The 23850-nt window shown below is 39.2% G+C and overlaps 6 protein-coding genes across 8 annotated transcripts; 4 read left to right on the forward strand and 2 right to left on the reverse strand.

The window, feature by feature from the left end:
- Positions 1–248: 248 nt before the first annotated feature.
- prkacba (protein kinase, cAMP-dependent, catalytic, beta a) lies at positions 249–10944 on the forward strand. Of its 3 annotated transcripts, none has more exons than XM_085927825.1 (10): positions 249–658; positions 4074–4135; positions 4348–4476; positions 4945–5043; positions 5152–5234; positions 5340–5466; positions 5560–5655; positions 5940–6062; positions 6157–6321; positions 6406–10932. In XM_085927825.1, the coding sequence occupies exons 1-10, from the start codon at positions 613–615 to the stop codon at positions 6529–6531; spliced, it is 1056 nt and encodes a 351-aa protein (XP_085783951.1). In that variant the 5' UTR covers positions 249–612; the 3' UTR covers positions 6532–10932. The 3 variants fall into 3 exon arrangements, with proteins under 3 accessions (XP_085783951.1, XP_085783949.1, XP_085783950.1); XM_085927823.1 differs by lacking the exon at positions 249–658 and adding an exon at positions 688–2849 and having other exon boundaries at positions 6406–6553; XM_085927824.1 differs by lacking the exon at positions 249–658 and adding an exon at positions 2870–3534 and having other exon boundaries at positions 6406–10944.
- A 16-nt stretch (positions 10945–10960) lies between these two features.
- Positions 10961–13990, forward strand: samd13 (sterile alpha motif domain containing 13). The gene is made up of 5 exons (XM_085927827.1): positions 10961–11106; positions 11565–11674; positions 11873–11915; positions 12571–12682; positions 12769–13990. The coding sequence occupies exons 2-5, from the start codon at positions 11647–11649 to the stop codon at positions 12910–12912; spliced, it is 327 nt and encodes a 108-aa protein (XP_085783953.1). The 5' UTR covers positions 10961–11106; positions 11565–11646; the 3' UTR covers positions 12913–13990.
- uox (urate oxidase) lies at positions 13675–16158 on the reverse strand. The gene is made up of 8 exons (XM_085927826.1): positions 16104–16158; positions 15778–15990; positions 15253–15369; positions 14772–14851; positions 14507–14692; positions 14294–14417; positions 13896–13979; positions 13675–13822 (listed from the first exon to the last, which is right to left on the reverse strand). Exons 1-8 carry the CDS (start codon positions 16122–16124, stop codon positions 13745–13747), a joined length of 903 nt encoding a protein of 300 aa, XP_085783952.1. The 5' UTR covers positions 16125–16158; the 3' UTR covers positions 13675–13744.
- Positions 16159–16924: 766 nt separating this feature from the next.
- Positions 16925–19548, forward strand: dnase2b (deoxyribonuclease II beta). Its single transcript, XM_085928440.1, has 6 exons — positions 16925–17133; positions 17251–17425; positions 17665–17743; positions 18308–18469; positions 18634–18831; positions 18955–19548. Exons 1-6 carry the CDS (start codon positions 17039–17041, stop codon positions 19287–19289), a joined length of 1044 nt encoding a protein of 347 aa, XP_085784566.1. The 5' UTR covers positions 16925–17038; the 3' UTR covers positions 19290–19548.
- A 292-nt stretch (positions 19549–19840) lies between these two features.
- Positions 19841–22881, forward strand: rpf1 (ribosome production factor 1 homolog). Its single transcript, XM_085928459.1, has 9 exons — positions 19841–20211; positions 20470–20526; positions 20797–20877; positions 20964–21059; positions 21140–21293; positions 21412–21494; positions 21631–21812; positions 21901–22027; positions 22163–22881. Exons 1-9 carry the CDS (start codon positions 19975–19977, stop codon positions 22202–22204), a joined length of 1059 nt encoding a protein of 352 aa, XP_085784585.1. The 5' UTR covers positions 19841–19974; the 3' UTR covers positions 22205–22881.
- Positions 22490–23545, reverse strand: LOC147046982 (guanine nucleotide-binding protein G(I)/G(S)/G(O) subunit gamma-5). Its single transcript, XM_085928460.1, has 3 exons — positions 23340–23545; positions 23055–23199; positions 22490–22973 (listed from the first exon to the last, which is right to left on the reverse strand). Exons 1-2 carry the CDS (start codon positions 23418–23420, stop codon positions 23074–23076), a joined length of 207 nt encoding a protein of 68 aa, XP_085784586.1. The 5' UTR covers positions 23421–23545; the 3' UTR covers positions 22490–22973; positions 23055–23073.
- Between the last annotated feature and the right edge of the window lie 305 nt (positions 23546–23850).

The raw sequence follows: 23850 nt of genomic DNA on the forward strand, positions 1-23850 counted from the left end.
AAGGGATTTATCACTGTCTCTTTAGGACATGCACAGGTGTATAACGTAAAGAGAGACATTTAACAATAGTCTATAACGTGTGCATATTAAAGTGTAATACAACAACAATAGCATAGTGGAAATGATGCAGATCTTACAAGGAAATTGGTCAGTGTACTTTCAATAAAGCTGCCACATATTAACCTAACTGCTGGATATAAAATATTTGAAAAGTATGTACGCTTTTCTACCAAACCCGAAGGCACCATTTCACCCGTCAAGTTGGTTCACGCGGCTATTCCTATTCCTACACGACCTGAACGCAGCATATAACGACAGCAGGCAGGGGTAAAAAAAAAAAAAAAAAAAAGTCTGGATCATGTTTTCATTCCAGCGAAGGCCTACTTGAATGCAAACAGACATTTTGTCTAATAAGACGACAGCCGTTTGCAGAGCACATCGATCGGTCTTCTGTTGACAACAAGGGGAAATTGATGTTTGGGCTCAGAGAGCTGGTTGGAATCTGTTAGCTAGCTAACGGAGGAGGAGGAGCTGCTAGCTGGCGAGCTAGCTACACCGCCACCAACACCATCGTCGCTCGTAGCCAGCTGTGCATCGCCCCGTCTTACCGCGATGGGGAACTCAGCAACTGCCAAGAAAGGCAATGAGCAAGAAAGCGGTAAGCATCGTCCACTCAGCGCTGCCTATAATGGTTGCTGATGTTTTGGTGTTTTTCAATATGACTGCGCATGCTGTAGTGGAATATTATTCGTGCAATATGCACCCTTCTGCAGTTTGTTGTCCAGTGTTAGCTGATGATGCACTGCTCTTATCATTGCAGTCCAGACGGGGGACTGTATACCGGTTTAGGCAGGGCATTGACATGTTTATGTGGTAGATAGTCTCTAGTCGTTTATTTATGCTATACTAATGTGAAAATTGTGGGTAATCATTCTACTTATTATAATTGTTTTAATTGTTCACCAGTGCATTCAATTAGTACTGTGCAGTCAAAGGAATCATCTTGTGTGGTTCCCTCTACAAAATGCTTCAATGGGTGAATTTGCATGTTTTTCCCCAACCTTTATAGTCATAATTTGGATCTTTGCACATTGCAATGTCACAAACAGTATACCAGAGGTCACCAAGCGTTTTCTAAAATGTAGAAAGTTTTAGAAAAGGCACACCATTTCCCACCCTTCCCTGGGGTCTGTTTAGGTGAACCCAAAACACTAAGGTGGGAATCGCTGAATTACAGTATCATTTTTGAAAAGACATCTACATGGTTAGCAAAAATTAAGACACCTCTTTTGATGCCTGGTAATCTTATCTTTCATTTCCCCATCTATGGAAGCCACACTACAATGTCTCATTACAGATAACATAATGACCAAAGTAAAGTTCAAGAATTTCTGCTAAGGCTGAACCAGCACTGTTGGGTTTTTTTTTTTTCCTGCAGGGCCATCACTCACTTCAGTGGTTCAAATTATGTAATAAAACATCATTGTAATAGATCATTGTAATAAAACAGTTTAAGGAAATCCTAAGTGCCTTCTACTAAATGTAGCAAAGGTCTGTCGGTTTTCTCCACTCGATTGGACCACGCCTCTGGTCTACAAAGAACGCAGTGATCTTGACCTGCTTTCTGACTGGCAGAAATCCATGCAGTTTCACAGGCTTCTTATTGAAAACACCAGTAGGTCCTGTTTGGCAGCCGTGACTGTTGTGTATAATGATATACTGATACTGTTATGTAAACAACACACACCATCAAAGTATGTTTACATTAAGAATGAGGCCAACAGTGCTGGTGTTGTCTGGAAGGACTTGGCTCAAGGACAGGCTCTCTAAACGCAAGTGTTTGTGGGTGATAAAGGATCATGTAAATAAACATTGACTTTTTAGCTAAGTTTAAGTTATAAGTAGATCCATTTTTTTTTTCTCAGGTCAACTACTCAAGATGTATTTTTCTAAAGAAGTTGTGTTCAAGTCAGCAACTCAGCATTGAATGAAACCATCTTGCATTTGTACTGCCATACAATAATTTGTCTGTGTTTGCCGATGGGTGTTAGAAAACTCTGGAAAGATTTTCACATACTTGTATTCCTCTATCAGACAAGTGACCATATTTGGTAACTTGAGTGGGTCTTAAAAAATGGGATTCTGGGTCTCGCAGTGATGCAGTGGTGATGCCTCAGAACCAATCAATGAGGAAAAACAATGAAAGCAATAATAATATTTTATTATTTTTGTTGTTATTGTGTTTATTTTATTTTTTAAATTATTATATGCTTGATGAAACTACATCTGAAAAAAATTACAATAGCCATAGAAGAAATTATTAATCCCTGAACTTGTTTTAAATTGATCACTTATTAGCCGTTGGATTCATAAAAAAAATACTGACTCTAATTATCAGGAACATGCCAAATACGCCCCGATAATCGGCCTGGACGATAATTGTTAAGTCTGACTTGGACCAAATGATATCAAAATGTACTTTGCAAATTCAGTACGTAGGACACAGTGTAGCATAAAAAACATGCAGGGGGATGATCACTGAAACTAAAGTGCAGTGCTTGAACAGGAAGCTTAACTTTATGTGGTTAGCCAAGTGTTGCAGAGTACTTCACTCAATACCGGAAGTTGCTATTTCTCATTTGGTCCACTGTCTGGAAAGTGTGTATTTCGCCTGTGAGTCTCTTTTTTTTTTTTTACGCATCGAAAAAAAATCTAAATGGCACAGGGAAAGGATCAGTCGTTCGCCAGCCGCTTTTTTCACAGATGCCGTAAAAGTAACCAAGAACAGAGAGGACAAGATTGTGAGATGCAGCACATCTCTGAGTTCACCATCATGTGGGATAAGTTAAGTAAGTGCTCTGCAGCTCACTTGTCAGAGGAATCCTTTGCAGTCTTTCAAGATGTGAGCTGGATCCGTTTTTTTCTAAGCTTTCTTGCTTATGCGAGGAGTAAATTTGATTTAGGAGTAGTTCAACCCCCATTTTCTGTGGAAAATGCATTATAGTGGTATACAAACATTTTTGTTCCAGATCATGGTATCTCATTTCTCTTCATAACTAACTGTATTTTGTAACTATTTATATGTTGTTGTTTTTTGTGTCCGCTGTTTCACCGAATGTTTTTCTTTTCCAGTGTAATCTGATAAGAGCCCGACCTAATTCAACCTAAATATTAAACACCCTCTTGGCCGAAATATTCAACTGTTGTAATGTGGAAACAATGAAGCAGTAATTGTTCCCACATTACATAAAATACTCTGGATGATATTTTATAATAGTTGTTCCTCGTGACCTTGGGGAGGAAAAAAATGGTCTTTTCCGGTCTTGTCAAGTAGTAAATGTACAGTGTTTAGTATCTTCTCTCATATACTGTATGTCAATCTGTTTTGTGTTACATTGAATCCATTTGAATCACAAATGCTGCTGTTTCAGACACTTTATGAATGTTTCTCCTTCTCTTTTTCTTCCTCATCATTTCCATCCATGTGGCTCAATGTTCCTGAAAACACCTTTGGCGATCTTATAGAGACTTTTGGTATGCCCATTTTTCCTCGGAGACATCCTCAGTCACAGAGTGGGATTCGTGGTTTGTTCACTTGAACCTTGTAGATCAAATGTAGTTTGTTACACTCTTGATTGGCAGCGCTTGAGTGACTCTGTGACTCTGGATTTCTCATGTCTGATCTGACCTTTCATAATGTCCTTTCCAAATGCCTGCCTTGTGGTCGCTGCTGCGCTCTGCATTTTGTCTCTCTGTCCCAGCCTGCCCCGTTATTATTAACACTCGACTCTTTCCCAAAGAGATGCAGAACAGCTTCACTTTAAATTTGGCCAATCTTTTCAAGCCTACTAAAGCTATTCGCATCACTTCAATTTCCTGTTGAGCTGCTGTGTGGTTTTGCTCAGGGTTTTCTTTTCTTGTTTTGTCGAGTAGTCATTCTTCCTCAGTACGTGAAACGTGCCTGACCTTAAAATGCACTTTACCCTAAATGTTGTTTGATTTTTTTTTTTTCTTTTTAAACTGACAATTCGTGTTTAATGTAAACGTTTTGTTTTTGTGCTGTCTTTTTGTAGTGAAAGAGTTCTTAGCTAAAGCCAAAGAAGATTTTTTAAGAAAATGGGAGTGTCCGCCACAAGTAAGATATAACTTTATCAGATTAACATTTCTCTTGCATCATCAGTCTTAGCTAGCTTGAGAGATAGTACATATCTACTTCCTGATGTGCAAATGTCACCATAAATGAATGCAAGCAGATTGGATCATTTGACTTGGTTGTAAAAATGATCAGTTTATACGTGACCCACACTGTCCTTGAATGTGAGCGTTTCATCTCACCCGTTTCTTCAGAGCACAACGTGCCTGGACGACTTCGATCGGTTCAAGACTTTGGGAACTGGCTCATTTGGCCGAGTATTGCTGGTAAAGCATAAAGGAACAAACCAGTTCTACGCCATGAAGGTCTTGGACAAACAAAAAGTAGGTGAATTGATTCTTAAAGACAACTTCGACGGGATCTTGATGCATTCCCATGAACGCCAATGCTTACAAAAATGTGATAATCATCCCAATGTCTAGTTTTGTTTGATATTTTATCATTTCATGATCAACTTGTGGAGTGATGCACAGCCAAAGAGAATTGCAGCAATGGAAATCAGCCGACATTGTATCACTTTTGCTTTCATGATGCTTCTGTTTGATTTTTGGATCATGCTCTGAAAAGATTTGGTTGAATTTCAATACATTTGCCTTAATATTTGAGTGACACTGTCAATATTTTGAGTACAGCATTAATTTATTTTATTGGTAAAACATAACACAGATGTTAGACAACCTAAAAAAAAAAATACTAATGAGCTATATGAACTCGAAAAGCAACTTTTGATGGTAGTTTGAGAAGCGATGCAAGTGCAAGGCAATGTGTGATGTTGCCTTTTGGTGTGGCAGGTGGTGAAATTGAAACAGATAGAACACACGCTGAATGAAAAGAGAATACTGCAGGCTGTCTCCTTCCCATTCCTCGTCAGATTGGAGTACGCTTTCAAGGTGGGTGCAAGTGTTTAATTTAGCCTGCTTGTCTGTGACATTGTTGATGCTATAAGACTGTTTAATAAAACTTTTTGGGCACCAACTTTTCTCTCTTTTGGTCAACAGGACAACTCAAACCTCTACATGGTAATGGAATACGTGCCGGGCGGAGAGATGTTTTCACACCTCAGACGCATTGGAAGGTTCAGGTGCGGAATTTTGAGAGTCGCTTTTCATTCAAGTAAATGAAGAGTTGGATTGAATGCATTATTCAAGATCAACTCACCCAACTATCTGTCATTCCTTTCTTTTAGTGAACACCATGCACGATTTTATGCAGCTCAGATAGTGCTCACCTTTGAGTACCTCCACTCCTTAGACCTCATCTACAGAGACCTGAAGCCCGAAAACTTGCTCATTGATCAACATGGATACATTCAGGTACACCATGTCTGGAAATATGAATATTGTTATTCAAGAGCATCATGCACGCTTGCTGTGGACTCCATTGCGTTTCTGTTGTTCCGCCTTAAGGTCACAGACTTTGGCTTTGCCAAAAGAGTAAAAGGCAGAACCTGGACATTGTGTGGAACGCCAGAGTACTTGGCTCCAGAAATCATCCTCAGCAAGGTAAACTGTTTTGAAGATTTTGTTTGTCAAAAAACAAGCAAGTTGTGATGTTGAGAGGCTTTAAGTTTCTTCACATTTTCAAAATTAAACAAGATCCAGCAAGAATGAAAGAGGTCCGATACTTAAACAACAACTAATAGGTTCTATTTTTAAGTTGCAACTGAGTATAAGTTGCAGGACCATGGTCCCGCAACTGCAGCCAAACTATGAAAAAAAAAAAGTGTGAATTTGAGTGAAATCCGAATACGATCGTTTTTTGAGTGATTATTTTCTTTCTCCTCCAGGGCTACAACAAAGCTGTGGACTGGTGGGCACTGGGAGTCCTTATCTATGAGATGGCTGCAGGCTACCCTCCATTTTTTGCTGATCAGCCCATTCAGATCTATGAGAAGATTGTTTCTGGCAAGGTGCAAGAATTGAATATCACATCAACTTGACTATTGTAAAAAAAAAACATCTGTGTTTGACATTCAGAGGTGCTCAATGTGTTCACTCCTGTAGGTACGATTCCCCTCACACTTCAGCTCAGACCTGAAGGATCTGCTGAGAAATTTACTTCAGGTGGACTTGACAAAGAGATTTGGAAATCTTAAAAATGGCGTTAATGACATCAAAAATCACAAGTGGTTCTCCACAACAGACTGGATTGCCATTTATGAGAGAAAGGTAAGAAGTGTGATTATCTCCCCCGTTTGATTTCCATAAAATTAGTATTTACGTGTTTTTAGTCAACTTAAACTTCTCTCTTAGGTTGAAGCACCCTTCTTACCCAAATGCAGAGGACCAGGAGACACGAGCAACTTTGACGACTATGAAGAGGAGGACATTCGTGTGTCACAAACAGAAAAATGTGCAAAAGAGTTTGCTGAATTCTAGTCAGTGGATGAGAGTCCCGTCGGGGCTCACGTGTTTGGGGGATATTTGCACTCTCCTGGGAGGTTAAGGTGGAATTGTGTCCAAAACAAATGCTCTGTTCTTTTGTTATACACGGCTGATTCGAGGTCCTTTATGCCATGATCTTATGTGCTGTTCAGAACACAAGCCTGCACACAGGTACATTATGCAGGCACACCCTTGTGACCCACCTCTCAGCTTTAGTCCCCCCCCTTTTTTTTTTTTTTTTCATTTTCAGTTAAGATTTTTATTTTTGGAAATAACATGAAATTCAGAATTATTCCTAAGTGTCACTATTGATGATACATGGTAGCATCTGATATTGCACGTATTTTCTGTTATTCACCGTCTTGTTGGCTTGTGTAGAAAGCTTATGGGAAATGTCTTTCTTATTAGTTTAATTTTAAAATGTATTATTTGCTAGTGAGCTGTGTTGACACCGAATGCTGATAAGTCAATCCATCATTGTTCTTCATACGCAGCTAAGTTATCGGCGAGACAGATATTTTTAGCATTCGCTAAATTAATTATACAAATGTATATTGAACTTTTGACATAAACGTTGGCCAGAAGTACACACGTGTAGGATTCTTGGGCATTGCCAGCTGGGGATTGGGCCCTAGAAAATTGTGTTTTTAAATGGTGAGGTGAAATCTTTCACTCCTTACTGTCTCAGTGAGTAGGCAATAAGTGAAGGCAGACCCTCATACAGCTAGCAGTCAACAACAAAAAAATCCTCAATATATTTTGTGCGGGGGCGGCGCACTGGTTAGCATGTCCGCCTCACAGTTAGGAGGGTGCCGGTTCGATTCCACCTCCGACCCTCCCTGTGTGGAGTTTGCATGTTCTCCCCGTGCTGCGTGGGTTTTCTCCGGGCACTCCGGTTTCCTCCCACATTCCAAAAACATGCTTGGTAGACCAATTGAGCACTCCAAATTGCCCCTTGGTGCGAGTGTGGATGGTTGTTCGTCTCTGTGTGCCCTGCGATTGACTGGCAACCAGTTCAGGGTGTCCCCCGCCTACTGCCAGATGACTGCTGAGATAGGCTCCACGTATAGACGATGGATGGATGGATATTTTGTGCGGTCCCACTCGTCTAAAGACGGTATTCTGATGAATATAGCCATTTGTGCAATATGAATTAAGGAGTGCTCACTCTGTAGGTTCATGTTGTGGCTCGTCTCCGATAACTTCTTTCGGCGTCAATAATATATTGTCGCTGACTGTCAAACAACTGAAGAGGAAAATTATAAGTTTCAACTTTCCGTACACTTGGAATGTTCATGCTAAAAAAAAAAAAAGAAAAGAAAAACAATGTGCTTCCCTTATCTTCTGTGCCTTTATCTCTACCGGAAAAAAAAAAAAAGAGAGCGTGAGAGAGAGAGAGCGGGAGCAAGAGAGACGTGTATGTATACGCTACTCACAAAAGGTTATGGCTTTTGGGTTTAGTTTTGGGCTCAGCCTGAAACGCACTCTAACCTTTACAGATTAACATAACTTTCAATTGTTCAATATTTCAGTACTTGTTGCTGTTCCTCAACAAGGAACCAAATGACCTGTATTTGAGCCATGAACATTTCCAGTCATGGTACCATTGGTCAATTGTTGGGTAAAATCTTGGTCTCATGATGCCAAAATGTATTTTGGTCAACACCAGTTGGACAATTAAAAGTTTCAAGGTCAAATGAAGTTCACCTGTAATGGCTGATGAATTGAAAGTAATCCTGAAGCCAACTATCCCTATTTTTGTGAGTAGTGTATACTCATATAATCAATGATTTTACGCAACTCTATGTGACAACGCTGTCATGGCTGACAAAATTTCAATTGACTGTCGAATGACCAGTCAGGAGCTTCCAATCATTCCTTGTATACTGCATGACTGAAATCCAAATCAGACTTGCAAGAGGCTTTTTGTGGATGTTATATTAAGTTTAAACCACAGCAGTTTCACGGGACATCATTTTAATGACCGCTGAGACACTACGAGGCTGTCAACTGCAATGGAAAGCTGTTTTTCTTAAATAGGACTGAATTGAACCAGTACCATAACTGGGACTGACTGCGTGAACGGCTCAAGGTAGCACTTTTTTTTTTTTCCCGAACAATCCAAGAAGTCAAGAGCATTTTGCTCTTTGTTGTAGCTTTGACCATTATACACAAGCACATTTATGCCCATCATTTTACACATAATGTGTATTGTAGGTTAATCATCTTGGACATGATGGAATCAAGTTTATCACCAAAAAACACCTTCCAAAGGTGAGGTGATGTGAGCTCAAGGTACATGCCTCAGTATGATTATTTATCATCATTAACCATTCAACACTTCCAACATTGTCTTCTATGGGCATATAAATGTGTATTTTTGAATGCAGTTCACTTACGTTTTTTAGGAAATTACAGGATGGAAAAATCATTTTTGACGAGGCAAGATGACGTTTGTGACATTATTATGTTTTTTTGCACTGGTCCTTGTTAAAGCAAATAAATGGGCATTGAAGTATTAATATGAAGCTAAGTCTTGCCATTGATGTTATTATAGTGCATCATTTGTAGCATTGTTACAACCATATCCATTTATTGGACATGTCCTGGAACTGTACCTCAGACCGGATGTATTTAATGACAGAAATTAAGGAAGGAACTTGTGATTTTCCGCACATGCAGAAAAATTCCAAATGTTTTGATTTGGAATTTTTCTGAATGTTGAAGAATGAACATTTGGTTCTTTTTGCTTTGGGTTTGAATGCTAATTTTGCTTGAGCGGCACATTCAAATAATGTCACTGCCATACTTGCTTTGATTGTTTTTTTGTATGTTGTATCCGACCCTGTTTTTTTTTTTTTTTTGTTATGTATTTGTTATGTTTGTGCAACAGTGTCAAGGTACAGTACCCCCAAGCTATTCCTATCATTATTATATAGTATTATTTGTTTTATTTTAGAGCAGAATGTATTTTTATCGGTGTGGCATCATCATCACGTGACAGCAAATTTTAATTAACAACAAATGCAACAGCAAATCAAACATTCTCATTCTTCTGATTCTGCTAATCATTTTGTGCAAATTTTCAAAGATGGTTCATGTCTGTGAAAAACACAAATACAGTTTTGACCACAGTTTGGGGGCAGCAACTCACAATTGTTTCCATAAGCGGCTGTTTATGTTGAGTTATTATTCTTTACATAGTTACATGATGAATTATTATCATGAATTATATCTCATCACTGTTGCTGATTTGAAATTTTGAAATTCCTGCCTCTGCAGTGCGCACACCTCCCACCGGAGTGACTCAAGTCAACATTGTAGCTATGCAAAGTGTTTCATACCAATGCCTATCCATTTAACTTTCATGCAGTAACGTGTCTATTAAGCCTTGAAAGTCCTTTGAGAGGTTTGGCTTTGTCTTGCTTTGCAGGCAAGGCAATTTTTCCTCCAGGTCAAACAGTCAGGTGTGAAGAAATGTTATTTTATTTTCCTATATTCACACCTTGTTGAAAGAATTAAAGCAACTGTCAACATCTTCCTCACTTTAGTTCGCGAATAAAAAAAAAAAAAAGGTTTTTATGATCTGGTGCTCAATGCCCTGGAAAGGTGATTGGTATGTTAATGTCAATTTGATTCTAATCTTATTTCATTTTCAACCTTATGTTTCTTCTACTCTTATCATTTTCAACCTTATGTACTCTTAGTTGCTCAAAGCAATTTGTTACTCATATTTAAGATCCATTTCAATAAGATAATTTCCCTGAAGACTTATATTGACACATTTCAGAATTTTTTGCACACCAATGCCTCTCACAATAGTGGGAAAAAAAACGTTTCCCCTTTTAATAATTGCTTTACTTTTATGTGCGTGTGTTCTGCACAAAGGGTTACGCCGAATATTGTTGTGTGTCCATGATAGTTACATAAGGACAATGTCTGCTAATCAACACTTTGATCTTGAGCATGTTTCAATCCAAACTGCCTGTGTGTCAATCCTGCCACAAACTATTTTTGTGTGAAGTCCACAACTCTTTTAGTGTCATTAAGAATCTCCGTGTAATGATGTTTGTCATATGTGATGTAAACAATGGCACTTTCCTTCGGGCCTCTTCACTCCTGAATAACCAAGTTAGATTTGGTTCTCTCTGTAGTTCGTCACATATGCCAGTATGGACTCTATATTTCTTTGTATTTAGTTTGTGGGACGTTTTGCACATCATTTAAATAGCTGACACATTTTTCCTCATCTAATTTTATTTGTGTTTGTAAGGGGAATATTATTTGCTGTAGCAGATTTTATGTAACAAAGAATATGTCACAATAAATCCTTTTTATTAGGAAAAAAAATGCTGATTTATTGTCATAGCCAGTGCAAAAAATAAAAAAATAAAAATCAAACCATGAAATAAACTTCACTTCCCATGATTCTCCAGTGACGTGGGCATGGGAAGCTGTGACGATAAGCAGCTAGTTGGCTTTGATTAATTTGTGATATTATCAAATGAATATCTTGTGTTTTTTGCTGGTGAAACACCAAGGGGAGTCGGGAACTTTTTGTCGTCACCCGTAAGTTGTTTAACTTAGACGATGCGTTATTGTCAAAAAAGGCGTCATTCAAAATGTGTTCGATTTTGTATTAGCAATGCCAGCTAACTGTCCATGTTAGCTTGATAAATACGAAAAGGCAGTATTTGATATTCGCTTTCTACTTATTGTGATCGTTTTATCATTTGAGCTGCGTTGTATTTTGCTATTAAAATTACTCGACACTAATGGTAAAGCGTTAGGGTTTCCGTGTGTCTATTTTATCATTATTTTCAATTCAACCATCATTATGAAATGTGAATTTTTTAAGGGCGTCATTTTCACACTCTACAGTTGTTCCGATGTTCAAAACTTACATCATAGCAGCTTTGTTAATACTCTTCCCGATCTATTTCCTCGTGCACGTTTGCATGTCTTTACTTTTGACATTTTTCTCCTGAACACTTGTTCCCTTCTCATTTTTTTTTTTATTCTAACAGAAACGTCGAGCAAGACTAAGAAAGAAAGGATGTTTATCCTACCAACCCTATTTTAAGATCTACACACACAAAAAACAATCTGATGAAAATTCATTGCAACGTTACTGATTGTAAGTCCCAGAACAGTACCTTGGCATTTATGTTGCTGTTTATAATTGCTCAATAATAGCTGAATGGCTTTCGCTTCTGCTTGCATACTGTGACTACGAAGTGTGGACTTATTGTTTGAGGCTTATGCAAAATAATTTAAAGTTTGAGTATGGGTTGATTGATATTTCATAATGTACGTATCCCATGTTTTGTTGCAGCCGTCATGGAAGACAAGGCAAATGGTTCTGTTGACACCAAAAGGTACAGTCTCAGATAACTGACAAGAAAGACTGCTTGTTTTGTAGTCAGACGTGTGGCTTGACTCGAGTCAATGTCAAATGTAATTGCCCTGATATTTACAACCTGAGTGAGAGTATTCATTGGAAAATTTCAATACTGTGTAAGTAATGCGTATCTTTAAAAAAAAATATTATAATAATAATAATAAATCCAAATATTGCACAACTATATCACTTTATAACAATCTTTTTAAATAGCTATTTTTTTTAATAATTAAAGCAAATTCAATCATGAGGTGAACTTTGTGTTCGCATAAACCTGATTTATGAAGAGATCCTTTCTGTATAAACATTTAATACTAAAATAAAAACATAGCTTTAACCTATAAGTCTTTCACCCTTCTACCTTGCAAAAAATAGATGTTTTGCATTTGAACTTGTCAGTTATTGATTCAGTACTGTGCAAGTCAAGGCACTACTCAATTTCTTTTTTCAGAGTACTCGCAGTACTGTTACTGTGTGTTTTTCGGGAAGCCTTAATTTGTGAACATTTCTGTTGTATTATATGTTTTTATATTTTGCACAGTTTTGTCTTCAATGATGGTTCGGTTGTCTGGATGTTTTTCAGAGTATGTTAAGTCTTGAATCTTGTAATGAAAAATATAGTCTCTCTGCAGCCCAGTCGAGAATGGCCAGCTTCCAGATCCAGCCAACTGGGCGGTCGCTGATGTGGTCAATTACTTTAAAGCGACAGGGTTTGAGGAGCAGGCCACAGCGTTCCAAGATCAGGTTGAACTTGCCGCTCACCTCTTTTTTGACTTCAGGACAACTAACTTGGGTGGCAATGAAAATGAAATGTCTTCGCTTGTTGACAGGAAATCGATGGCAAGTCATTGCTCCTGATGACACGTAATGACGTGTTGACGGGCCTGTCGATAAAGCTGGGCCCAGCCCTAAAGATTTATGAATATCACGTGAAGCCGCTGCAAACCCAACACCTAAAGAGCAACGCCTGTTAGCACGTCACCAGGAGCTCGATATTATTCCACCTCAGTGACAATCGACGACTCCCAACCAGCTATCCGTTGGCAGAGACTCCTCTGGCCGCATGGCACCTTAAAACTGGATCAGTTTCACCATGTTTTTTTCAAAGCGTGCAGGACCCCAAACACGGATATGGGGTCTAATGAGCTGTTTACCTTTTTAGCTGTTTTTATTTCTGCTGCTTCAGATTTGTATTTTATTTTTTATTCGTCATGTTTTATTTAAGATTTGAATCCTTGTTGAGGATGGTTTAACATGTCTAATTTGTTTGTGTAGATTGTGTTATATGTTTGTGTGAGTGTCATGAACTTGTGATGGTTTTAAAAACCGGTATTTGTACATAAGATGATATATGATTGAAAACACTTTGATATGGCAGAAATTACAGATGTGGTATTGTTAAATATCTCCTAAGAAAAAAAAAAAATCACATGCATGCTCTACAATGCGTTGAGTCCATGCCTTGCCACTTGGCTGGAAATATGCAGTTTTATATTTTCCCCAGATACAACAAGACAAACTCAAAAGGTCCTGCTCGGTTCTTTGGAAATAGAAATGTGTGTATAATGATGATGTCCCTACTTGCCTGTGGTGCTTCAACTTGTTTGAAAAAAAAAATGATTAATCAGGTGTGTGTGTGTGGTTTTGACCTTTGTGCAACACTGGATGGAGTTTGAATATTTCACTCAAAGACTTGCAATAAACGGTGCTCTTTTCTCACCAAAGAACAACACGTTTATTGGTGCTTGTTACTCAGACTATACGTCCTCAATGTCGCCAGCATATTTTGTATCTGTGCTTATGTCTTCACAGCCTGGCTTGCTTCCTACGCAGTGTCCCCGTGATGTTGCCCGAGGGGTTGTCAAGGGGAAGAAGAACCTGTGACTGTAAAAAAAAAAAAAAAAAAAACGTCCGCTAACAAATTAGATCACAATTGACCACAACCAAACTCACTTACGTCACCCTTGTTCTCAATGCCCATTTTTGTCATGTCGATTGTGAAGTAATGTTTGTTGGGCATGATGATCTCAATTTCCTCTACCTGTAAGTGGATGAGGTAGGAGACAGTGACTGACATTGATCTTTGTTTTTTGTTTTTTCTTACAGGCACTTGTTTCTCTATAAAGTGGCAGAACCATGTGATTTCATCAAAGAAAGGTAATGATAAAACAGCCAGGAATGTATAATGAACACTAAAGAGCAGAGCGCACAGAATGATTGTGGAAATAGCAGAACTATTCTTTATCAGTAGTATCATTGTCATATTTAAAAAAAAAAAAAATATGAATTCAAAAGTCTCAGTTCTAAAAGTTTCTTTTTGTTTAGTGCTCTATCATTTGTGAAATGTGGCCTTACCTCAGGAGTCCGAGTGAGGACTAGGACTTGTGTATCATAAAGGGTCTTCTGCACAGAAGGCGAGAACTCTCCATGGTCAAAGGGGCCAGCAAACTTCTCAATGATTGTATCTTTGACACATTTCCTGTCATAAGAAGACTGAATTTAGATGACATATCAAAGCATTACATTGCTACATGTATGTAATGATCCAGAACTGGATCATGTTATTACCATACAGCATCAAAGTTGACATCTTGAACCTTGTTGTAGCGCCACCTGGCACAGACAGTGGTACAGAAACACCTGTCCGTGGCCTCCTGCAGTGTGGTAAAGCGGTCGCGGAGGAAACCCACAAAACCAGATTGAGTGGTTTTCAGCACCTTCATGTCCTTGAGTCCACCGTGGACCACCGGAATGCCTGAATACGGGATAGTGAGAGAGTGAGTGCGGGAAGTGCCAATCACAATAATAGAAAATAAAACCAAAAAGTTCATTTCCATTGTGATGTTGTTCGATATCGCAGAAGCGGACGGCTTCCGGGCTGTTAATGAAGGCGTGAACATGTTCCACTCCATTCTAAAAGAGGGAAACAAAATTTTGACTAGATTTGCAAGTTTCTTAATTTTCCATTTTCTTTCACATTCATGTTTATTACAATGACAAGTGTCCTACTACTCCATGAATGTGTTAAAACAGTACCCAAGTATACAGCACTGAATTACTGAACAAAACTTGATTGGTCTGTTGCCATAAAGGTTTGTTATTTAACATTTGGAATTACATCAATGTTCATAATTATTCCAAGAAGGATCCTAAAATCATTTATCTCAAAAGTTAATCAATGTGTGTTTTTGATAATACCAGAGTTACTCATTGAAGAAAAAGAAAAACGTGGCTTTAGATCGTGATTACAGCAGAATAAAAACACTGAAGAAAACCAATGAGTTAACCATAATTCTTTTTTTTTTTTTTCTCACCTTTTCCAGCCTTCTCCATGGTGCCTCCTCCATGTAAATCTTGGCCCTCAACACATGGTTGAAAGAAGTCAAGAAATGGTGACAAAGATCCAAAGAAAACTGCTCAATAGTCTTCACCTGAACACAAAACACAGTGTAGGTCATATTTCTACACAATTACTCCCTAAAACACAACCACAAATTAATCATCTGATTTTAATATTGTTTGTGGGGACAAAGCGGTCCAAAAAAATGGATGGGTGCTCGTATAATTGAATAACTACGTAACAGATAATGCCATCAAATACAATGTTACAACAGTATACTACTAGTAGAAGTACAATTCTCCATATGTGTTCATTTTTGGAAAACTTTACATTTAGTTCCAGGTTTGAATGCCCCCCCCCCCCCCCCCCAAAACGCACCCATATTTTTTTTCAAAATTCCGTTCTCAAAGTCAGTTTCACCAAGCAACCTGAAATTAGTGTGAATCCACAAAGGTCAAGAAAGAATGCTGGTTTGCAATGGTCGCGTGGTACAACCTACCCCCTTCAGCTTGGCCAAGGCATGGACGGTGTTTTTGATAGTGTCAGTAGGGATGATGTCCGAGTTGTCACCAGTGAGATAATCCTTACGTGACTTGAGAGTGAGCTCCACATCTGCCTTGAACTCGATGATATCATGTTGGTCACCCTGTCTCCTGATGCACAGCACCTTCACCGTGTTCTTGCCGTAGCCCGTCCGCACAAATTCAACATTCTGCCACATGTGAACATTGTCATTGAGTCCAGGAATGGTTTCTACCTTGAAAATTGTCTTAGCTGATTGAAAGTTGGAGTATAGTCTAATCAAAATGTGTATAAAATGATTACCTTATTGGCAGAACTTGCCATGTTGTCTTCCCTTCAGCTGATCGCTGACCGGTGGCACGTTTTTAGCAAACAAAAAACTTGCTTGACAGGTAGAGGAGGTTTTTCAAGAGGAGGAGTTTTCATCTTTGCCCCCTGGCCATCGGAACATTCTTTAGTTCTCCTTAACTGTCATTCACACTGTACAAATACAGTCCCATTCCCACATGCATGCTGGAGCCCATCCCAGCAGGAGACATCTTGAATCGGTTGCCAGCCAATCACAGGGCACACAAAGACGAACAATCATCCGCAAAGGGGCAATTTGGAGTGTCCTACCATGCATGTTATTTGGGATGTGGGAAGAAACCGGAGTGCCAGGAGAAAGCCCACACGGGCACGGGGAGAACATGCAAACTCCACACAGGGAGGGCCGGAGGTGGAATCGAACCTGCACCCTCCTAACTGTGAGGCGGCTGTTCGAACCAGTGCACTACTGATCCGCTATTTTCAGATTTCATTTCTTGATATTTACAACTCGACGTGTTACATCACTCCGCGTGCTAAAACGAAAGAAGAAAGAGAGACACCCATTTTTCAAGTGACCACATGTTTTCATGTGAATAACATTTATTTTTTGTTGACTTCATCAGACCATTGCACCCTTTATTAGAAATGCTTTTCCAGACCATTACTGCAGATTTTTTCAGTTCTTATTATTTCTGAGGTTTCCCATATAGTATGAAGTATTGTAAACACCTCCCAAAGTATTACAATGACTACAGTCAGCCAAATTTGTGTCATGGGACTCGTCCACTTCAGTTCCCCTTTTGCATTGTGTTGGAGCTGTGCAGTAACCACTTGCAAAATGGTTTTCTCATCGACCATAGGTTCAGAGGAGGTTTAAACTTTCTGTTTCGGGGGGGAGTCGACTCTGCTGAAAACACCAAGAGGTCACAATGGCATCAACATCAAGTATTTTTGTGCTTTTGGCCCTCGCTGTGAGTGATGCTGCTATTTCCTGCCAGAATGAAGCTGGCCAGCCTGTCGATTGGTGAGGCGATTCATGCATTAACACGAGAATCATATCCTTAATCGATAATTACTTCTTTTGTATATTCTGAACATTTGAGTATATTCTGTCATGAAATCACTGTCTAATCTGCTGCAGGTTCATCATCTACAAGCTGCCAAGATATAAAATTGGCGAGGTGGGTAGCGGGGTAGACTACATGTACCTGGACCCCTCCTTAGACACCTGGCAACTTAGTAAATTCATGGTTAACACTAGTCAAGGAGCCATCAGCAACACCCTCAACCAGCTTTACAGCAAAACCATTAACAAGGTGATGTTCTTTTTTTTTTTTTTTTTTCCCTCATTCTTCCGTATTCTACACTCAAGAACCACTTTTACATCTTAGAGGAAGCATTCGCTTTTCTCAACAGGGAACTGTAGCTTCTGCTATAAAATGTCAATAACAGCACTTCTTTATACCGTTTTCACTCGAATGAAATGTCGATCTAAATAGACAGGAATGGGACTTTTATATTTCTACATCCTGAAAATATGCTGTATTTTCCCCAGTCTAGCGGCTTTGTTTATGCCCTCTACAATGATTCACCACCTCTTCTCAAATACATGCGAGGATATGGACATACAAAAGGTACAGTAGACAAGAAGCTATCATTTTCTGTGGTTGGTGTTAAATAGTCGATGTGAAGAGGACATTTCTGCAGTACCTTGGATCATTTGGAGGATTATTATGTTTTACAGACATGGAAATAAGCTTCTAAATTTTGTTCCGGGGGAAAATTGTAAATCATCTATAACGTTTTGAAAAAATAGGTTTTCAATTATGGCTGTTTCAGGAGAATTATATAAGACATGACAGCATTGTAGAACTTTTCAAAGAAATTTTTGAAACGTGTCTTTTGAAAGACATATTGGCTCTGATCACTGATGGTTCAGTTCATTCAAGGTAAATGGCGTGGAGTTTAGTAACTGTCAGATTTTCTAACGTTAATGTTTGATTATGTTTTTTGTTATCCAAGCTAAATGTTAAGCTATCTGGCTTGTTATCTAACCAACTATAACATCGCCTATTTTTTTAAAGCTCTAAAATGTGTATCCACAAATGCAGCTTTCAAACTAACTATTGCAATTCTAGGATCAGTTTTTTTCTGAACACATCGTACATTCAGTTTTGTTTTTTTCTTGCTTCCAACAGGGGTACTGCTATTTGACTCTTCCCAAGGCTTCTGGCTGTCTCACAGCATTCCCCATTTCCCTTCATTCCCAGAGATGGGATACATCTACCCATCCTCTGGCAAAGTCAATGGCCAGACAGCTTTGTGTGTTAGCCTTCACTATGACCAATTCGTCCATGTCAGTGAGTGAATCCCGAAGAAAGAAAAGACCTTTTGCACATCATGCTAAACAAGGAATGTGACACACACACATTCTTAATGTTTTCTCTTATCTTATCTATAACATCTAATTAGCCAACATGAATATTGGTTAAATCTGGTTCTCTTTGATTTTTCCCAATGATAGCACAGCACCTGGTGTATCTTTTCCCACGAGTCTACAACTGCTCCGTCCCTCCTGCATTTGCAAGCAAACTGCCTCAACTAGCCCAGTTATGTGCAGGCCAAAGGCCAGAAGCGCCTTCGGACAAGAGAATGGACCAGCTCCTTTCTTTGCACGGAGAGAAGTTTTTCACTTTTGCCAAATCTGACCATTTTGTGGATGGTAAATTACTTTTCTTGGTCAGCATTATGTATATTTATTACTTTTGCACACTAATATTAGACAAATGTATCTGTACTATGCTTTGTTTTGTTACCAAAACATTGATTTCTGCCTTCCATCCAGACATCTATACTGGCTGGGTAGCTCAGGTCCTAAAAGCGGACTTGATGGCTGAGACCTGGCGGAGACCAGACCACGACCTTCCTTCCAATTGCTCCTTGCCCAATCACGTCATGAACATTGAGAGGATCCGTCTTCCCAAATCTGCCCCATTCTATTCCAAATACGACCACTCCAAGTGGTGCGTGTCGTGGGTTTATGAGAAGCAATTGACCTGCTTGGGAGACCTGAACAGGGAGGTATCTCAAATGTGGCGAGGTGGGGGACTAATGTGCTCCAACAACACATTGATTTACAAGTCTTTTAGACCTGTGGTGGACTGGTACATTGGATGCTGATTTGAAGGCCATCCTTGTATTGTTTTGATTGTTAGGGTCAATTCCTTTGATTGTCTCTAGGAACCATGATCAATGATCTTTAAATTAATCCGTCAGTTTTCTACTGTTGTTAATTGATCAATTGATTTTTAATATTTTTTTCAGGAGGCAAATTTTCTCAACGTGACCTACTTCATTCATGCAATGATTGTACAATTATACAAGATGTGATTCATCAACAATCAATCGACCCAATCGACAATGTACTTTTAAAATAAATAATAAATGATAATTGTGCCTATGCCCAGTATTTTTTTCCCCATACATGCTTAAGATGGGAATGTCAAATGTGTGTATCAACCTCCTATGATAATTGGGAATTTTTATGACATGACAAAATTATTTTTCTGAAAGGGTTAATTATAATTATTTAATTAATTATCACATGAAATGTATTATTTCTAAAAATGAGAGCAGTGGTTACTGTTTTGTGTTATTTTAAAATCAAATTGATTTGGTGAACCTGGTTCAGTTCAGTCCGATGCGTTTTACAACCTCCTCGCCAGTAGGGGTCGTACATGTTCAACAAGGGAGCAAATTTTGTGATCCGGATGTGAACGGAAGTCGTGGAAGCAGCTTCCGCAGCAGGCCAGCAGCCACGCGTGTGAATAATATTCACCGTCTCCGTAAACATTGCTCGACGAAGATGGATATCACCGAAGTTCCTGTGACGCGGAAAGGCAAAAGCAAGAAAAAGAAGGATACAAATGATAAGGCGAACAGTGCGGAACAGACAGACAAGATGCAAACCGACATCGTCGAAGTGAAAGAAGAGAAGACCGAGGCAACTGTCGCCTTCCCACCGGCGTTCAGTTTGTCTGAAATCAAGAATAAACAGCGAAGACACTTAATGTTTATAAAACACAAGCAAGAGAAAAGAAAGGTAAAGTCTGGGATTGCTGTAAATAAAGATTCAATAAAAAGTAAAAATAAGTCGTAATCTCCAACGTCTATGAATTTAGTTGGACCGCAAAAATGTTGGTTCGTAACAAGTTAATTAAGAAAGCAAGAAGCGTAAAACTTTTAATGTCTCTTTAAATGTCAAATTTCGAGTAACACCAAACTAACACTCACAAGTTATAGCTGTTTTCTTACATTCTGCCGTCTGTCAGTGCAAATAATGTTTCTCTTTGTATTTCAGCTAAAGCTCGAGCTGAAGAAGAAGAGGAAAAGACAAGAAAAACTATTGGGTAACAAGGTGAGTTTTCTCAGTTTTGGTATACCCTTTCATAATAGTGGTATAATTCAATGCCATTTCAGAGGTGTATAGTTGCTTTAATATTCTTGATACTGGGGTATCTCATGTGGTTCTTGCATGAAAGGTAGAGTGTGGAAAACTCCATCAAAAAGTGTTTAAATATTGGTCTAAAATACTCATCAAATTGTAAATATATACCAATCAACATGTTATAATAGTAGGTTCATTTATGTTTAGTAGTAATTTAGATTGTTTCGCACTCTTTTGTAGGCACCACCTAAACAGGTCCCCAAGACAATAGAAAACCAGAGAGTCTACGACGAAACGACAGTTGACCCGGAAGATGAAGAGGTATAATCATTCGTCGTGCTCCCTTTAGTCTTCTCAGGTCATGTGATGAACTTGAGGTCATTCCTGTTATTTTGTTTCTTGTTTAGGTTGCATTTGATGAGGGAACAGATGAATTTTCGGCCTACTTCAACGGCATAACGAACCCCAAAGTGCTAATCACGACGTCAGACAGACCCAGAGGGGTGAGCGCATTTCTGTCCTTCACGCAAACACCAATTGTGTTTTTCCCAAATTCTGAACACCATTCCCGTGTTTCTCGTAGAGAACCGTAAAGTTCTGCTACCAGCTGGCAACTGTGATCCCAAACGCGCACGTCTACTACAGAAGAGGCTTGGCTCTCAAGAAGGTTATTCCCCAGTGCGTTGCCAGGGACTTCACGTTCCTTGTCGTGGTCAACGAGGACCGCCAAGTGCCGAGTATCCTTTTGCCGGAGAAGTTTGGGCAAAAATTCAGACTGCCAACAGCCAGCAAAATGGATAAGACTGTTATGTGAAAGTGCCTTCACAAAGTGCCTTTCTTAACTCCAACTTTAAGATGGTTTGGTTCTTTGTCACCTGCCTGAAGGACCCACTGCACACTTCAAGGTCAGCAGTGTTCGACTCCGAAAGGAAATGAAGGCAAGTTTATATTTCAGCATTTCAAGCGGTCATATTGTCTCTATTGCAGAGAGAGTTGCTCGAAATAGTTGAAATCTTTTGTGAAATGGCCATGTTGTCCTCTTGCCAACACGAGTGTGCTGTTTTGCATCTATAGAGACGAGGTAAGGAGCCAACAGAGCACAGCCCAGAGGTGATCTTGAACAACTTCAGCACACGTTTGGGCCACAGCATCGGCCGGATGTTTGCTGCCCTTTTCCCCCAAAAGCCCAATTTTGTGGGTCGGCAAGTGGCCACCTTCCACAACCAAAGAGACTTCATATTTTTCCGATTTCACAGGTGAACGTCCGATGAGCAACTACGCGCTCTGTCCCTCGATTGGTGTGATTTCATGAACGCTTACCCTCTGATTGTTGTGTATCTCAAGATACATCTTCAAAAATGAGAAGAAGGTCGGCATTCAGGAGCTGGGTCCTCGTTTCACGCTTAAGCTTCGCTCTCTGCAAAAAGGCACCTTTGATTCCAAGTATGGCGAGTACGAGTGGGTCCTCAAGGTAAGAGCGCACGTCTTTTATCTTAACAAGTAGATGTTGGATTAACTATGGCAGTTCTGTGTTTCTGTTTTTGCACGTACTTGACTTGGTCGCAAAGTTCAAAGGCCTCATCACGTGTTTTCCTTTTGTTTGTAGCGCCATGAAATGGATGCCTGCAGGCGCAAATTTCAACTGTGAAAACAAAATCATCTCTCCTGTGATTATTACGCAAGGACTGATCCGTCGATCCCACATTTGTTTGCTTTTATTCAAAATGACTACATTGTGCTTATCATGGATTTTGAAAGATTGACCAAACTGCTGACGCAGTTACCCTATACAAGCAGATGCTCTGCGTTTTAGTAACTCCCACTTGAACGATCATAAATACCGACAGTGGGTTAACGATTCGATGAGTCTTCTGATTGGTTTGTTGCAAAACAAAAACATTTATGAAAAGATCATTTTCAGAGAGCAAGAGGGAAATGTGTGAACATTTATTTGAAGTCAGCAATGGCCACTGCACAACAAGGCATGTTTGGGGGCTATATGGTTAGTTGTTATTTTTTTATGCACAGAAAGTCCACAATTGACGATGCAGTGGCATAACATTAGCCACACAAAGCCCGTTATGTTACCATTGTAATTGAAATGTATCATTTATTTATAGCATAAAAGTGTTTTCCAAACAAATATTTACTGTAATTATAACTGCACGACAGCGTTGGCTCTGGCTTGGACACGAGAAAACAAAGGACTCCCCAACTCCTTATAATTTGTTAATCATGCATAAAACCTGTCTTGTAAGTACCTGAAAATGTTTACTATTGTTTTTTTCTCTTTTTTTTTTTTTTTTTTTTTTAAATATATTTTTTTATACAAAGGTTAAGAATATAATTAGTTGCAAATTTCCCTAACACTCTTGAGGTGATTCCAGCCCATCTTCAAGACGCAGCACACTAAAGACCTGTAGAAAATTAGCAAACGTGAAATCTTCGAAAAGAATGATCAATGTTGTTGAAAATGAAAAAAACAGAGCGGGACTCACAGGGCCCAAGGCGTCGCCGTTATAAGAAGGAGCAAACTTTCTGCGGTCTGAACGGGTTGTTACTAGAGGACATACCGGTGAGCAGCGGATCATGCTGGGCGTTCTGGAGACAAAACTGCTGCAGGTCAGCCGCGGCCAGGGACACCTGGCGATAACCCAAAATGAACATTTACTAGATAGCTTCAGAACAACCGAATCTATACAATTCCAAAGTCGATCAAATCACATTTAGTCGAACCTAAATACTGGAGAAACGCCCTAACTACTATTCGGCGTAGTTGTTACCTTTACTCGGCTCATTCCCGCTTCAAAACGTAGCTGTTGGACAATTTTCTTCATTGCTACGATGCTGGATGACCCCGACATTTTCGTTTTTATTTTATCGGATCGGTTTTAGTTTCTGGAAAATGACTAAAAGTTTAGTTTCAAAAACTTGTTGACAAGGGAGTGACAAATCCACTTCCGGTTTTCTGGGAGGTGTGTTTTGTAGTGGCGCCTTCATTGTCATGCAATACTGTTGGATACTGAGGTCTCCAAAACAAATCGCTGGGGAAAAAAATACAATTCACTAAGATGCTGATTCCATTTGTGTAATATATTGATATATTTGTTTCATAATGATGGTGTAGTTGAAACAATTCAGAGATTTATTCTTTTTTTTTTTGAAGAGGAATGTATGCGTCACTATAATTTCAGATATTTTTGAACGCCACACTTGAACGTGGAAACTACAATAGCTCCCTCTAGTGGCGTAAATATGACAATTGCACAAAAAGTGCAGTGCAACTGAGCTCAC

The sequence above is a fragment of the Syngnathus leptorhynchus genome, chromosome 13 (genome assembly GCF_054491065.1).
Source record: "Syngnathus leptorhynchus isolate UIUO chromosome 13, UIUO_Slep, whole genome shotgun sequence".
In the NCBI taxonomy this organism is placed as follows: Eukaryota; Metazoa; Chordata; class Actinopteri; order Syngnathiformes; family Syngnathidae; genus Syngnathus; species Syngnathus leptorhynchus.